This window comes from Myotis lucifugus, unplaced genomic scaffold (assembly GCF_000147115.1).
Source record: "Myotis lucifugus unplaced genomic scaffold, Myoluc2.0 scaffold_319, whole genome shotgun sequence".
In the NCBI taxonomy this organism is placed as follows: domain Eukaryota; kingdom Metazoa; phylum Chordata; class Mammalia; order Chiroptera; family Vespertilionidae; genus Myotis; species Myotis lucifugus.
In genome coordinates this window covers 328,006-345,100 of record NW_005871367.1, presented here as the reverse complement: position 1 = coordinate 345,100, position 17,095 = coordinate 328,006, and the positions used below count along the sequence as shown (strand labels likewise).

The following is a 17,095-nucleotide window of genomic DNA, read 5'->3' as shown; positions in this document are numbered from 1 at the left end:
TCTGAAAGAGAGGTCATCAGTCTCGCATACGGGCAGAGTCAGGCTTGGGACCCAGAGCACCAAGTTCACAGTCTGGGCAGGGAAGGGCTCCCCCAGGGTGTAGACCTGCTCTCCCAGGGACCTCTGTCGGTTTTGTGAAACTTTGGGCTTTCCTGTTCTTTTCCTGGGCTTTTAATCCCTTTTGAAATAATGGAGTACAGTTTGCAGCCATTTATCAAGGGCTTTCAGACAGTTACTGTCCTGAGACCATCGGAGTGAATTCGCCAGGATCCCAGCCACTGGGGGGCCTGCACCTTCATTAGTATGTGCACACAGAGACCACAGCAGGGGTGGGCATCAACTGCCAGGGTTGCTAAGGAAGGGAGGGGTTGCTAAGGAAGGGAGGGGAACCCCTGAGCTGGCCGTGAAGGGCCAGGGGGGCTGTAGACACTGTGACCAGGAGAAGCTGTTTCTAGCATCCTCTAAGGACGAGCCCAGAACAACACTGGAAGGCCAGGATACTGGATTTCTCTCGGGCAGTGCTGTTGCCTGCCTTCCGTTAGTCCTGCAGCTGGGTTTGCCCCAGGAGCCCCACAGTTCCCTTGTCCTTGTCACACTGTTGCTCTCGGCCCCTGTCTCCTGGCAGCGGTGGCCGCAGTGAAATCCCCTGTCCCCATCTGTACCGCGTGTCCCCCGGCTCCCTTCTTTCTCCGAGTTTCCTTTCAGGCTTCCTTCCCTTAGAGCTGGTGTTGGTCCTCGTTCCCATCTGTCTTGTCCCCCTGGGCACTCTTGGAGGGGTCACCGTGCACAAGGAAGGTCATTGTTCTCGAGCCGCGAATGCCCCTTAATCTTGTTATGTCAGCCCAGTGCACGAAGGCCAGGGCCCCGTGGAGGTGAAGAGGTCTCTTTGTGAGGCCTGGCGGGGAGGAGAAGGTCAGGCCACAGCTTAGGTGAACGGCCCCTGAGCAGATGTTTGCCGGGAGAGCACAATGGGCTGATCCGCTCTGGGGAGTCACAACAGGGGTGCCCATCCATCAAGCACTGGGGGGCGGGCCGAGTCCGTGTGAAGAGAGGGGATGTTTATGGGATTTGACTGAGGCCAGGCGGGTTGGTTCCATCAGCTCCAAAGTGCTTTGCTGTTAGCAGCTGGGACGCCTTTAGTCAAGGTCTTTTGGAAAAAATACTTAGTGGATTGATGGGAGTCACTGAAGGGGGAGGTCTGGCCCACCGGTCGGGCCTGGAACTTCGCAATTCATGCTTCTAATGGCGGTGAAGGCTCCGGGGGGTCCCGATTGTGCATCTGTTTCTCGAGTCGTGCCATCGGCTGTCCAACTCCTCAGATATACTCATTTCTTCCTAATGAAATGGAACTCGGAACCTCAGTGGTGGCATTTTAACATCCGGGGGCCCGTTTATGGCTTCATCCAGATGTGTTTTGTTCACAACCAACCTGCCTTTCTTGTTGGGAAGCTAACCGTTCTTCATTTATTGGGAAGTAAGCTGAAGAACCAGAGAAAAGTGCCGGCAGCGCATCCGGGCCCTTGTCTCTTGGGTGACTTCACACGTGAAGTGCTGGGCTGAAGGCCTGGGATTTGTCCCGTCTGTTTAGTTCTTGTCTGGTTCTGGCAGCTGCTTGTCCCCGCGACTGAGTCACCTTCCTCTCTTGACCCGCAGGGCGAGACCGGTCATCACGGTGGACGTGTCCATCTTCCTCCCCGTCTCCATCAACATCACGGCGCCCCAGTGTCGCGACGGACAGCAGCCCGTGAACTGCCTGAATGTCACCGCCTGCTTTCGCTTCCGCGGCAGGCACGTGCCCGGAGAAATCGGTAATGAGCCACCGAGTCAGGGATGTTTCCGAGTTCCCGCTGGCTGCGCCTCCCGGCTGGTTTTGCAGGCAGCAGGCCACAGATGTTCAGGAAAATGAACCGTAGCTCCATCTTCCTGGTAGAGGGAGACATGCAGAAATCTGCCCTGAAACGTGCGGGCAGTGGCATTATGGAAAGGTTGGGAAGGGTAATAGGCAGCCATTGTGGAAATGGAGGTGGAAGGAGGCGTGTCAGGTGGCTGTGTGGGTCCAGCTTCCGGTGGGGGTTCTGGAGTTGGGCATAGAAGGCAGCCCCCCTGGCTCTGCATCGTCGGGAAGATCGGGTTTTCAGATGGAGGCGAGGTGGGGGGATGTCCAGGCCCCGGGCATCCTCTGCCCTCCTCCTAGACCAGCAGACGGTGCTGCAGGCCGGCTCAGTGCCACACCCAGGCCTCCGATGATGAGCCTTCCCCATTCTCGTCGCTGGTGGCTGTGGAGGAGCCGTGGTGGTGGTGGTGGTGGTGGTGGTAGTTTTGGCCACGAAGGCCTAGCACAGGAGTCCGCATATCCAGGGCTGGGAGTGTCAGCAAGGGCTGCCTGTGGGCAGTGCAGCCTGGGTTGTGCGATAAAGAGGCACCCGTGGGGAGCTAGGCCTCTGGGACAGTGGTCGGAGTGGTGTCTTCAGTGGTACCAACCTGCCGCCACCTTCGGCCGCAGCACCCCCTGGGGGATGGTTTGGGAGCCACAGCAGTTGGTGTTATTGCCTTGTCTCTGGTGGGGCTCAGGCATACGCACAGGGAGGGGACCGCAGGGAAGGGACTCCACTCGCCTCTTCCCTCTCCGCTTTGGCAATGGAAAACCACGACTCCCAGTGGCCACAGGAGTGCTCAGGGCCAGCTGGTTAGTCACGCCCTGGGGGCTGCTGTGGCTTCTGGCCGTACTGTGGGGACTCTAGAGGGTCGCTGTAGGGGTGAGTCTGCCCTGGCTCCGCAGGGGAGGGTCCAGTCAGGAAGACAGAAACCACAGCAGTTATTCTCACGAAGGGAGTGTAACGTTGGGGGTCAGTCCAGCAGGTCACAGAGGACCCAGGCAGTAACTGCAGGAAGTAGCCACCCTGCTAGGTCTGCACCAGATGGTGTCTCCAGACCAGGTGCAGCAGCAGCACCTGGGATCCTATTAGAAATGCAAATTGTAACTGAATGAGACCCTCTGAGGGTGGGGCCCAGCAAGCCTCCAGGTGGCTTAGCTTTGAGCACCTCTGGTCACCTAGGGGAACCCAGGGAAAAGGTTACACTTGGGGGGACCACTCTCTCGGGGACCTAGAAGCTGGGAGAAGAGCCCCCTGCATAGCTAGGACCTAAAGCTTGGAGGAGGGGCTGCTAGCTGGCGCTGCTGGTGTGTCTGAGGGGGTGCAGGGAGGCTGGCTGTGGGGAGAAACTGAAACTTGAATCAACTGCTGTTGGAGCCAGCTGCTGTGAAAAACGGATGCGGGGTTAAACTGGTGGGAATGGAAAGCAGGCAGGACCGAGCGAGCCCCCTCTCCCTCCGCCAGCCTTGCAGCCCCTGCCCCCCAGCTCTCCATCTTGGCAGAGCCGCACCGAGGGCGACTGGCAAAGAGGAAATGGGTTTGCCGAGCCCCATCCCGGCACCCAGAGTGAGAAGGACAGGTTTGGAGCTGAGAGACGACAGCTTCCAAAACCAGCCCAGTGGGTGTCCAGTCCCAGGGAGTTACTGAAGCACCTGCTGGGTCAGTCAATCAGCAGATCCTTATTAAGCTCTGAAAAATGCTTGGTCCTGGGCGCAAAGCGGGGAAGAGGCCAGGCAAAGTCCTGTCCTCACGGAGCTTGCGATCGAGGGCGGGGAGAGGCAGATGATCCAGACAGAAACAGCCGACGCTGCTGCCTCTGGGTGTGTCTGAGCCCCTTCAGTGGCAGCCCCTTGGCTCAGTGTTGGGGTGCAGACACAGCGCTGAGCTCCAACAGCCTCAAGAACGGGTTTATGATGTATTGCATCGAGCAAGAGGTCTGCCCACGCCAAGTCTCATGAGTCACTTCGTTCTTGGCTTGGGGAGTGGCCGTGTCTCCTCGGGGCCTCCTGGATGCCATCAGTAAGGTGGTGAATGCGTTGCCCCCGAGGACTCTGTCCCTGACCCCTGCTGGCCACGCTGCAGCCTCCACCTGCCTGTCAGTCTCTGGAGGCCGAGAAGGAGCCGGTCATTCTGGCCTCTGACCTGAGTCCTTAGAGCAAAACCAGGGCGGGATGAGCCCTAAGGGGTTGTGTTTTGTGCTCTGATTCTGCGACCTGTGCTTCCTTGGCTCTCAGTCAGCCTGGCAAAGCCAGGAGCACTCAGGGTGCCTGCCCTCCCTCTAGACCAGCAGCTGGGCCCCACGGTCATCCAAGCCAGTGCAGAAAAATAGGGTTGAAACCGGGAGACTTGACCCCTCACCCTTCCTCTGGCTTTTGGGGTGCATTTGTCTTAGCTCCTTCCAGTTTCTCCAGGGGTACAGGGATGGGCTAATGAGGCAAATCCGTGTGCGATGAGAATGGGACAGCCTGGTGTGACAATCACCACTCATTCTTTGGAAGCGGAAATCCTTGCCCTTCCTCTCCTGGGAGACCCTAAGGCAAGCATGTCAAACTCGCAGCCAGCGGGCCGCATGCCTCGTTTATTGGGCCTGTGTTAGCCTTTGAGTTTGACATGCTTGCTCTGAGGGGACCTCAGAGTAACTGGAAGGAGAATGCATGGGTTGAATTTCACCGCTGAAACCACGTTTTGACGGAACAAGGGAAGGAGTCAACTTGCTGGGAGAGACCAGAGCCAGGGCTGATGCGAGACAGCTGGCCCCCTCCTGGCCCAGGGGGGCCCTGGGGAGCCAGCTGGGGGCAGGGGCAGGAGGCGGCTGGAAGCGGTACTTGGGGCTGATCAGCTTTTCCATCAATATGACATCATTGGACATGGCATGGACACAAGCTGCCAGGAGGCAAACCTGCAGACGTGAGAGGTGCTGTTGGGGAGGGTCCTAATCAGAACCAGCCCCCTCCCGGGGGCGGCTGGCTGGGCTGCCTGCAGCAGGGCACCCTCCCCCATGGCCCAGCGCCCTCACCGAGCGGGCTGATTGGCTGCTTCCGCAACGTCTCCTCCCCTTCTTAGGGGCTCCCTTTCAGACACACGTGGGGTGGGTGCCGTTGAAAACTACCAGCCACGATCAGGGCTTCAGCATGGGCTGCACGTCTTCCTGCCACCCTGGCTGCTCCGAGACCTCCTCGCTCAGGCTGGGTTTCCATCGTTACGTCTCCTGGGGGGCCGCTTCCTTCTAGGAGAAAGAGTTTGATACGGAGGGAACTTCTGTTTGTGTAATTTAAAACGTCAAAGTAAATTTTAAATCGAGGAGAAGCACTAAGTAGGCGATCCTTAAAGATGAAAAGCTTCCAGAAGGCTCGCGCTCGGGGAATTGGAGGATTGGGTCTGTCTGCGACTGTGTGCTGTAGCATTTGAGAAGAGTCTGGCCGGTGACCGTGCCGCCATGCCCACGTGCCGCCTTGAGCAGGCGCGGCTGTGGTCCTCGGCTCAGTCTCTGAGCTGCTTCTCCCGTCCCTTGAGTCGCAAGAGGGATGGATGGCGTCCGCGATTCTGCAGTGAGATGGGGCTCTGCGGACTAAAGTTGGTCTTTGTCAAGTGCCCAGCACGGTGCTTGGCACGTGTTGAAAGCTGAGCTCATTCCCTTTTCCTGATTTGCCCCGTTTAAATTCGGATCCTCCCAGAAGCAGAGCCTGGAGTCAGGGACTCGGGGGCGCGTCGCTGATGCAGGAGGGTGACCCCAGGAAGCACCAGTAGGAAAGAGGGACAGTGAGACAGGAAGGGAAGGCGGCGGCGCCCGTCAGGGTTCTCCGGAGAAACAGAACATGAGGATGTGTGGCTCTGGAAGCGGAATGCCTTCTTTTTCGGGGGAACTTTAGTCTTCTTTTGCTTTAGGTCTTCAGCTGATTAGGTGAGGCCCACCCACATTATGGAGGGTAATCTGCTTTATTCACTTTGTACTGATTTAAATGTTAATCTCATCCGAAAAAACAAAACACCTTTGCGGTGGCATCCAAATTGGTGTCTGACCAAGTATCTGGGTACGTGGCCCAGTCGAGTGGACACACAAGCCATCATCACAGCTGCCACACAGAAGGTGTGTGGCTGAGCACGTCACCACCGTGGGCTGGAGGTGAATTCTGCGGGGGACCCTGGGAGGGAGGGTGGAGCGCCCCTCAGAGTAACCCCTCCCAAGGGGCGAGGGAGCTGGGTCATGCCGTCCTGAGGGCTGCTCTGGGCACTGGAGCCCTGGGGTGCCCCCGACCTGTCCTGCACCTGGGCAGAGCCTCCAGAAAGCCCTTGGGAAAGGGGGTGCAGGTGCTGGCAGGGGCAAGGCAGGCTGGACAGCAGAGAAGCGGGAAAAGCCAAGAGGATGTGGGTGGGGCCCTGCTGTGATCCGCTCTGTTTTCCTGCGTTCATTTCCGCCCAGGTTTTCTCTGAGCTCAGCCAGCTCGCTGCCGGCAAGATGGGTCAAACCTGTGTTCTCTGCATGGTCACCCTTCCCGAGGGAGGGTCACCACAGCACTGTCACCTGGGAGGAAGGCCAGGGAGGGGGCTGCCCAGAGGCCCCGGTTGGCAGCTGCCACCACCACAGTGGTGGTTTGCCAAGGCCTCCGGCTCCTCTTCCATCGTCGACACCCACCGCTAGCTCCGATCTTGCTAAACAGAACTAGGACGCTCACTTCACGTACACTTGTCCTTTCTTACTGTGTGGCTGTTGCTCAGAGCAGTGGTGACCAGTAAGAAGGAAATTGGCCGGAGTTCAGTTCTAGATCTTCGCGCTTGTTTGGCTGTGCACTCAAAAATGCGAGGTGTGTTTTTTGTCAGCCGTATAAGAAATGCACCAAGAACCCGTGTGGTTAGGAGTAGCCCGCATGGCAGACTAGGGAGGTCTAGATCCCACCCTGAGGTGCATGGCTCTCTGGCCTGGAGCAAGTCTTGTTCGCTTTTGAGGCCTCAACTCCTCATCTGAAAAATGAGGGTTTGGACGAGGTGGTCCCTAGGATTGCCCTGAATGCTTGACGTCCTGCGCATGCACCCCATTTTCCGCTGTTGTCGGCAAGGGAGTCGGGGTGTTGCTCTTGCACAGGCTCCTGTGTGTTCTCTGCTGAAGTACTTTCCCACAGGCATTCTTTTCCTCTTAATAGTGTCTCCCGGGATGATCTAGGTCCCAGGTCGCTCCCGGGGACCAGCCTTGCCGTGGACATCAGCTGTTTGCTGCAAGAAACAAGTTGGGGCAGACTGGCCCTTGCTGCCCAGGAATCCGCCAGCTTGGCCTGGCAGGACGCCTGAGATGGCAGAGGCCCAGGGAAACCATTAAATGCATCAAAAACACGCCCGGTGGCAGCTGCAGAGTGCCAGCCCAGGTCACTCTCTCTCTCCTGCTCCAGGCCTTCCCTGGTGGCTGAGCCCTGTGATGGGATTCAAAGCTGGAGCCATCCGGGTGCCTGGCCTCCCAAACATCAGTGCCCGTGGGTGTGAGGATGCCAGAGCCCAGCTTCCAAGAGGCTGGGGGGTGGGGCCGGGGCAGGGGCTGGGTCGTCTGCCTTCCCATTGCTCAGCAGTCTCGTATCGTCGCTTACGGACAGAAAGTTCCTTTTCTCTCACTTTACAAATGTCATCTCCCACAAAGCAGCTAAAAAATGAAGTGGTACAAAGGGGCTGACCTCTGAAACGGGGTTCTTTGGTACAGATGAGCAGGGAAATAGGCCTGTTGATACTAATGCCGTATTTACCTACTAAAACACATTGTCCTATATTTTCTAACAGATTCAAATAACAGAGGCGGAACCTTTTGGGTTCATCCAATGTGCATTCTTTATTGGGACCATTTTTTTTTGAAGTCCCAGATTGTGTCATAGCAGGCTCTGCCAGCTGGCATTATAAGTGATGAGTTTTGCTCTGCAGGAGGGCACCTCATACATGCCCCACGGTGGTCATGGTTTTGTTAAAATGGTAGGCACGCTACAGTGTGTGATTACCGCATGTGGCTTCAGACTGTGTGTGAGTTTCCGTGAGAGTCAGTTCTGTGAGGACAGGGGATTGGTCTGTGTGGTTCACCAGTGTGTCCCCTGCACCCGCACAGCGCCTGGCACACGGACTGTACCCAGTGGTGCACAACCCAGTGGACGGAGTGATGACGGAGCACAACCTAGCGTCTGCGATGTGAGTCGGAAATGAGTGGCTAATTCCTCCCTGGTGTTGGGCATAGATCCCATTGCTTTGTAGAAGTCACTCCTACAGGCAGCCTGATCTTTTGAGCAGCTCCTAGTGCTATTCTGTGGGTTCGACGGGGTGTCTGCTTGGCAGGACACGGATCGCGTTGAGCACCGCGGATTGTTGACGCGGGTCTTGGTGGCTCAGTTGATAGTTCATGAGGTTTAGATCGGGGGGAGCCACGGAGTGTGATGCGCAGAGGCTCGGCAGGAAGGCCGGGGCCCCTGGTCGTCTCTGGATTCTGCCAGCACCTGGCTGTATGCTTCTCGCCGAGGAGGTGTAGGCCCAGGCAACAGGCCCCTGGGCAGCGGAGGGTTAGGTGTCTGAGATGCCCTCGTGATCCTGTGAGGAGGAGTGGAGCTGGCTGGACCCTGTGTGTCTGTCCTCCCTGACATTGCGACCTTATGTCTCGGCAGGCCTGAATTACGTTCTGACGGCGGATGTGGCGAAAAAGGAAAAGAGCCAGCTGCCCCGGGTCTACTTTGTGCTGCTGGGAGAGACCGTGGGCCAGGTCTCGGAGAAGCTGCATCTGGTGCACATGCAGGAGACGTGTCATCACTACCTGGCGCACGTGAAGGTCAGTCCTGCTTTGCATCCTCCGCCTTTGAGGTCTGCACATGTGCGCGTGGGGCTGTGAGAGCTGCGTTCGTTGTGCATTGCGCGTGCTCTGGCGTCCAGCATCTTCACGAGCAGGAGAACATTCCTTTCTTCTTGTTTTAAAGTTTGAGTCTGACAGCCCTTTATTTATATTATCGTGCTGGTCTCGGTCCCCGAGGGGCGTTGTGGTGGGTGGGCCAGGAGAGCAGTCACCCCCTCGGTCTTTGACTTGGCCTTTTGGGAGGTTTCTCTTCCTCTCCCCTCGAGGAGGCTCAGTAATCTTCTCAGAGGAGAGTCACAGAAGCACATGCTTCTGGGTCTGCAGTGATGCTGGATCGCACCGCACCTGATGCCTGCTCAGTGGTCCACTACGTGTTAGCTCAGAGTCATGGGTGAGGCGTTTTAAAACTGGTTGGACTAGATTTTTCTCCCTTGGACTAGGTTTTTCTCCCCGGATTACTTTCTGTTTATTTTAGGAGTGCATTCTTTTTGGCTTCTTTCCCCTCTCACTCTAAATAAATGCTCAAATGCTTTTCTCCTCTTGAAATTGTTTGTTAAATACACTTTGCTGCTAATTCAGGAGGCCAGCCTTTGATTAGCTACAGAGTGGGCCCTGCGTAGGCAGGCGATGTCAGGGTGGGAATCTTGGTTGTGACCAGTGCTGAGGAATGACCAGCCACTGACCCACAGGCAGAGAGCGCAGGAGGTGGGAGGACCCCTGTGATCCAGGCCAAATGGGAGGTGAAATGAATGTGGGCTTTGGAGTCTCACAGACCCAGTTGGTGTCCAGTCAGATGAATACGCTGACTTCTCTGTGTCTCAGTTTCTGCAACTCTAAAATGGGCACAGTAGCCCTAGCTGGTTTGGCTCAGTGGATAGAGCATCAGCCTGCAGACTAAAGGGTCCTGGGTTCCATTCCGGTCAAGGGCACATTCCCCGGGTTGCGGGCTCAATCCCCAGTGGGGGGCATGCAGGAGGTAGCCGATCAATGATTTCTCATCATTGATGTTTCTCTCTCTCTCCCTCTCCCTTCCTCTCTGATATCAATAAAAATATATTTAAATAAATAAATAAAATGGGCACAGTAATACTTACCTTGAAAGGTGGTTGTAAGAATTAAACATTACATGATGAATACACTTACAGAACCTTGCATTGAGCCTGAACACAGCAGATGCTAAGTAAGCATCCTTATTATTTGGTTTGGCTATATGTAATCGCCAATATTCTAACAGTCTTAACTTACAAAAATGGCAATTTCATGTAGTTTAACCTAATATTATTAGCCAGTGACTTTCTGATGATCGCAAAAATAGTCCACAGATTAGGGATGAAGTGTCATTCTATTATTGCCCTAAGTGCCAGAGCAGGAGAATAACAGCTGCTTCTAGATGTTTCTGGGCTGTATATAGAGAAATGGGGCACACATCCATGGCACTTGGCCGGGCCCAGAGCCCATGAGTCCATGCCCCTGAGAGGCCTTTCATTGGGGCTGGGTTACGTCTCCTGCCAGGACTCGTGCTGGGACCTGCCCAGACCCACTGCCCTAAGGACCGGGTGAAAGCCATTTATAAAACAGTTCATCCCACCCTTAAAAGCCCTCAGGATGGATGACCCAGCAGCTGAAGGTAAGCATTATCATTTGGTTGGGCAAATGCAATAATAGAATGACACTTCACCCTTAATCTGTGGACTATTTTTGCTGTTGTCAGAAAGCCACTGGCTCATAATATTAGGTTACACTACATGAAGTTGCCATTTTTGTAAGTCAAGAAGACTGTTAGAATATTGGCAATTACATATAGCTAAATCAAATGATAATAAAGCTTAGCACCTGCTGCGTTCAGGCTCCATGCAAGGTCCTTTAAGTGTACTCATCATGTGATGTCTCATTCTTGCAACCACCTTTCAAGGTAAGTAAACGTGCCCATTTTAGAGACGCTGAAACTGAGACACAGAGCGGTCAATGTATTCATCTGATTGGACACCAAGTGGCTCTGTGAGACTCCAAAGCCCACATTCATTTCACTTACCACATGGTCTGGGTCTCAGGGGTCCTTCCACCTCCTGTGCCCTCTGCCTCTGCCTGTGGGTCAGTGGCTGGTCATTCCTCGGCACTGGGCACTCCCAGAGCACACCCTTGCCTTTCACCCCCTGGATCCGTCCCCTCCCCCAAGGCATGTTACCTATACCCTTCCCTCTCCTAAGCTCTAAGGGCCCTTTCTTTTGCCCGAGTAACTTGTTTGCTGAGCCCATTTCTTCCCCCGCTCACTCCTACCTCCGTGACTTTCTAAATAAGTTTTCTCTTATAAAAATAAACAAATAAAACAGTTCATGCTCCTGTTAAGCCAACCAGCCACCTACCCCTCTAGGTGTTACTTCACTTTGGCTTGGGGGTGCGAGGCTGCTCACACAGGCTCACATTCTAACATGGCCTGGTCTTAGGTACTTGTGCTTGGTCTCTCCGTACTTCCTGGAGGCGGGGCATCTTCCCTGGGACTTCCTCCTGCTGGGTTTCCCTCACATGCTGTCCTTCAGGGCTCTGGGGCTTCTTGCTTTGGCTGAGAGATAGGGTCGCACAGACCTTACCAGGCCTCTGCAGAGTGCCCTCGGGGAACAGCGACCCTGAGGTGCGGGCCAGAGGCAGCCTCCCAGGGTTCCCTGAGGAAGAGCAGGGCGGCCAGAGGCCTTCCTCCTGCCACTCCCTGACATCCAGGGCAGCCAGATTTAGCAAATAAGACTATAGGGTTTCTGGTTAAAGCTGCATTTCAGATAAACAACAAATAATTTTTTTTAGTATAAGTACATCCCAAATAGTGCATGTGATACACCTCTATTAAAATTTATTTGTTGAAATAGTTATGAGGATGCAAAGTACAACACAGGGAATCAAGTCACTACTAATATCGTAACGACTGTGTAGAGTACCAGGTGGGTACTGGCAGTACCAGGGGGAACACTTTGCAAAGTATAGGATTGTCTCTAACCATACCCTTGGAACTCATACAAAACGATACTGAATGCAAACTGTAATTGAGAAATAAAACGAAAAAGAGCTAAATTTTAATAAAATGTATCTGTTGTTTACCTGAATTCACATTTAACTGGGCGTCCTGTTGGAAGGCGCACCCTATCCATCGCCTCCCACTCCACGTGTCACACTTCTCCGTTCAGTGCAAACGTGGCTGAGGAGGGGAGAGAGTGAGAGGTGGTCCTAGAACGTGGAGGCTGAGGCTAGGGCTCAGGAGTGCAGAGCTGGTGTAGACCTTCCTGTGATTGTCTGGGTCACAGTAGGGAACAGCAGTGAACTTGGACCTGGCGAAATGCGGATATAGTTTATTGCTTGACCATTTTTTCATGCAGGGAGATGAGGGTGGGTAGCTACATCAGAAAGGCATGAGCCCCAAGGCGTTGATGGTTTGAGGCAACATCCTTGTTAAGCAGCACTCAAGGTGTCTGATAACTTATTGCCACAAGGAGAGGTGTGTGTGTGAGTGTGTGTGTGTGTGTGTGTGTGTGTGTTTCTACTAGTATTGTCTGGGTCCTATCAGAGGACCCTGGTCATGGCCAAGTAAGCCAGTGAGGGTGAGCGCTAATGAGCTGGCTGGCTGTCTGCGGTGTGGCCCAGCTGGCCTGGCCTGTCGTTCCTCCAGATGTGGAGAAACAGCTGTGGAGGCCAGGGCACTTGTGGGGCCGAGACAGGCAGCAAGGCTGGGGGGAGGATCACCGCCTGGCTGCCTCCGGGAGCGAGGACTGGGAGCTGGTTGTCACAGCCTGAGAGCTCGGTGCAGCCTTCGCCTCAAGTGGAGGCTGTCAGAGGGTTTAATAGACAGCGGAGGAAGATAAATAAAAGCGCGCTGGCTTATCGCACACCATATGGCCGGCAGACAGTGAGGCAGGCCGGCCGGGCGGCCGTGTTTTGTTTAGGCTATCTTTAGGTTCTTTTTTCTTTTTTTCTTTAAGCCTGTTCCAATCTTTTTCCCCCCCTTCCTCCTTTCCCTGGTTTTATTCCTTATATGGTGATAAGGATCTCCATCCTAGAGGACTGCCTGGGCTAACACCTGCCTCCAGGCTCCAGCTTGGCCTGTGTTTTGTTCTGTTTGTGCCCCTGGTGGGGCCTCCAGGACATACAGGATTTGGGGATGAGCCCCCTCCTCCTGTGGCTGCCAGTTCCATTCTCAGGGCCTCCCTGTGGTCATCAGCGCCGAGGCCCGTCCAGTTGCTTCCTGGGCCTCTCTGCCTCACAGCCCACATGCCTCACTTTTTCTCCTCTCCTCCCCCCAAATCAGCCCCGTTTGGGGGACAGGCCCCTTCCGGTGAGGGGGCTGGAAACCTTTGTGAATCCCCACGATCAACAGGCCACACACCACCCGTCAGCCTCAAGGCTTTCTCCACCACGTGGCCTCAGTTTACCTTCCCAGTCTCTCTGAATCGAATGCGCCCTGGTGAACTGACCCTTTCCTCCTGGGACGTGCCCCGTGCTTCCTGCCTTGGTTCTGGGGCTCGCCCCAGCATCTCTGACTCTTCACTTGTCAGAGACCCAGCGTTTTTGTTTTTGATAGGTTTGTATTGATTTCAGAGAGAGGGAGAGATAGAAACATCAATGAGAGAGAAACATCCATCAGCTGCCCCCTGCACGCCCCCTACTGGGGATCGAGCCTGCAGCCCTGGCATGTGCCCCAGCTGGGAATGGAACCATGACCTCCTGCTGCATGGGACAATGCTCCACCAACTGAGCCACAACCGTCATATTTTTTTCTTTAAATCAGCTGACTTCCAGCCTCAAATAAAGTAATTTAAAACAGAAACGCTGTACCCCCCTGTAAGCAGAAAACCAATTATCGCATGCCAAAATAGAAAGTAACTGTAAAAATAAATACGTCGAAGACACAACAACGTCATTGAATTCTAACTGGATTTCATTGTTTGCCAAGTGTCTGAAGAAGCAGCCTGCTGTCGTGTTAGGAGGGGAGGTTATGGCATGCTTGGGGAGCACGGAGCGCCCACTGGCACCGCTCTGGAACTTTCTCCCTGGTGCAGTCAGAGGACTCCAGGGGAATCACTTGCAAACACGGCAGCCCTTTTGTAGAGCAGTGCCCATGGGCCGTGGAAACCACGCCCTGAGCCCCGTTTGGGAAGCTCTACGTCCTGGCACGCTCGGCTGCGGTTGGCTGTGCCGCACCCTCCTGCCTGGGGAAGGTCGGTCTATTCTTCAAGGTGTTCATTGTCCTCCGCCAGCCACTGTCCTTGGTGATGCCACTGTAACCGGGCAGTCTGGTCCGTGCTGCTTGTCACTACTTGAGCCAATTAAGCAGAGACAGGGTTGAATTATATGAGCGTTTATTCCCATCCTGCCCTCAGTATGGGAGGGCAGCAGGTCATCCACAAAAGTCTGCTCTGCACCCCACCATAAGCCAGCTGCTTATATTGGGTAGAAGGACAGAGATTCCATGGGGAAGTAGGCAAAGGGTAGGCCAAATGGGCAGTTAACAGGTCTGGAGATTTGCACAGGCCTGTGGTTGTGCAAGGGCTGGGGGCCTCCAAAGGGCTTAGTGATATGCAAGGGCTGGGGGTCTTCAAAGGGCTGGCGGCTCTGGTTTCTGCAACAAGGTTGTTCATCTTTCCATGGTCATAGGCAACTCCCTGAGGGGGAGGACGGGCTGTATTTCCAGGTGAGCTCCCAGGTCCCACCTGCAACTCCCAGCCCGGTTAGAATGTGCCTTCTTTTTTTTTTTTTAATATTTTATTGATTTTTTACAGAGAGAAAGAGAAGGGGATAGAGAGTTAGAAACATGGATGAGAGAGAAACATCCATCAGCCGCCTCCTGCACAACCACTACTGGGGATGTGCCCGCAACCAAGGTACATGCCCTTGACCGGAATCGAACCTGGGACCTTTCAGTCCGCAGGCCTACGCTCCATCCACTGAGCCAAACCGGTTACGGCAGAATGTGCCTTCTTTAATCAGAACAAAACAATCCTGGTTAACAGAGCAGGATTAATATTACTTACAATGATAGCTGGTCCCCAGTATTCTGTTTCTGCCCCTATCACCCGTCCGCTTCCTGTCTTCTCAGAGCTGCCCGACTCCTGCTTTGAGATAAGCACAAAATAAATGCTTGTCAAGCTGAAACTGGTTGACAGGACTAATTGGGTCAGCTGGAGTGTGGGGCCACAGGCAGCATCCGATTGGGGCGGGGCTTGCTCAGTCTCTGTGGACCTACAGCTGGGAAGCGATTCGGATGCATGGCCAACGCTGAAGAATACATACGAGTGTCTTGTCATTACCGCACCATTCTCTGGTCCTTAGGCATTGACCTGGGGGCTAGCTGTGCTCCATCCCGGAGTCCTGCACAACCCCCGAGAAAGCCAGCCCTTTGTGAGGTCAGGCGCTTAGGTCTCACGGGCCAACTGGAGCCTCCTCAGGAGCCAGGAAACCAGGGGGACAGTGCTGAGTCTATACAGGGACCAGCCCAGGCCAGGCCCAGGGCGGGGTCAGTTGCATCATTCCCAACTGTGAGAATGAGTGACACCCCAGCTAGAGGCCTGCAGAAACCTTTGGTGAGCAAAACCACGCGCCAGCCACTGCGAAGGGAGCCGGTAATAAGGACGAATGCGAAAAGGAAGAAAAGCCACTCCAGGGTCGACAAGGGGCTGGAAAAACTCAGCGGCTCTCTGAGGAGCTGCAGATGTTCCCGAGGCTGTGCTTGTATGTGGCGGGAGGAACTTTCAAGGGAGCTTGAACCCGAAGTTACATAGCTGCTTTGTCACTTGTGGGGGCAGGTGGCCATCCTGCTGTGGCCAAGGGCAGGGCATCACACTGGCCACCGTGTCTTACGATGAGAACTTTTAAGACCTACTCTCTTAGCAGCTTTCAAATCTATAGCACGGTATTGTTCACTGTAGTCACCATGGTGTACATGGCATCCCCAGGACTGCCTTTGTCACTGTACCTTTTGGCCACTTTTATCCATCTTCCCGGTCCCCTCCTCTGGCAATCCTCAATTTGTTCTGCTTATGAGTTTGGTTTGGCTTTTTCTTTTCTTTTTTTTTTTTTTAGATTTCACATATACGTGAGATCATAGAGTGTCTTTCTTCGCCTGACTTATTTCACTTATCGTAAAGGCCGCTTTAATAATGGCATGTCTAACCACAGACTCATAAACCTTCTGAAAATTGAACAGTTGGCTCCTGCAGGCCAGCCACAGTGAGCTCCCCGCACCGTAACCATGGTATCTGTTGTGTTTGTTCCTGAGTTGCTCGTATCACTCAAGTCATGCCTTACACACCAAGATGTTTTGATTAGCAGAGTCCTTTTCTTCTTGTTTCCTGTGGCTTTTTCAGTTGGCTAAGAATAGGAAAGTAAGCCTGTGGGGTCAGTTTCACCACCAGGCCGTAGCTTTACTATCTGCACGTTTGGTTCAGGGGCACTCTGTATTTTGACTGAAATTATTAGGTGGTTTAATAGTTTCCATTTAAAATAATGAAAAAGATTTTTTTTAAAAATCGATCAAGCCCGGCTGGTGTGGTTTGGTGGTTGAGCGTCGACCTATGAACCGGGAGGTCACCATTCGATTCCCCATCAGGGCACATGCCCAGGTTGCAGGCTCGGTCCCTAGTAAGGGGTGTGCATGAGGCAACTGAGCAATGATTCTCTCTCATCATTTTTTCCCCCCAAAAGCATCATTTTATTAGCAAAATTCTGGAAGCTGGCCCAGCGATAATAAAACAGCTCCTATCATGGAACATCATTGATATTTCTATCTCTCTCTCCCTCTCTGAAATCAGTAAAAATATATTTTAAAAAATAAAAATAAAAATTGATCAAGTTCACTATTCCTCATCCCTCATACATGTTGAGGTTCTGTTCAGCAACCCTCTACACTCCAAAGAGTAATGAAGAGCTGATTGTTGAGCTGCGTGGAGGAGGGGAGGGCCCTGGTGAAGGGAACTGTTTGAACCCCGGGAGTCTCCTCAACTCTTGAGACTGAAACTGGCCCAGTGTTGATCAGTGCAGGACGGACTGGCGGGGTACTGCCAGGCACCCCCCCGCCCCCCACTTGGGTAGCCTCTAATTTTAAGAATGGGGAGTTTGCTGGTTGTAGTGAGTGGGATGGTAGAAGGGGTTCTCTCACTGGCAGCCAGGGATTCCCCTACAAGGAAGAGACCCCCCCTTCCAAGTAGCTGTCTGCAGGTGGTTGGCCCTGTGTCATGAGAGTTGGAATAGTGGTGGGCAAAGGAGAAAAAACGATCCATGTGTGTCCTAGCAGTTTTGTGTGAAGAGAGTGATATAAAACTGCTTCTTTTTATAAAAGCACTAGAGGCCCGGTGCACGAAATTTGTGCATGGGTAGGATCCCTAGGCCTGGTCGGCTATCAGGGTCTTCCTGCTGCTGGCTAGGGCCTTCCTTCCCTGGC

General features: G+C 54.0%; 1 protein-coding gene across 1 annotated transcript in view; it reads left to right on the top strand.

The window, feature by feature from the left end:
* The window catches only part of ITGA9 (integrin subunit alpha 9), a 250,599-nt gene that overhangs the window by 51,253 nt on the left and 182,251 nt on the right, over window positions 1-17,095 (top strand). Inside the window, exons 15-16 of the mRNA XM_023764184.1 lie at window positions 1,654-1,808; window positions 8,498-8,658. Coding sequence (XP_023619952.1) covers window positions 1,654-1,808; window positions 8,498-8,658 — 316 coding nt within the window. The remainder of the gene's footprint in view (window positions 1-1,653; window positions 1,809-8,497; window positions 8,659-17,095) is intronic.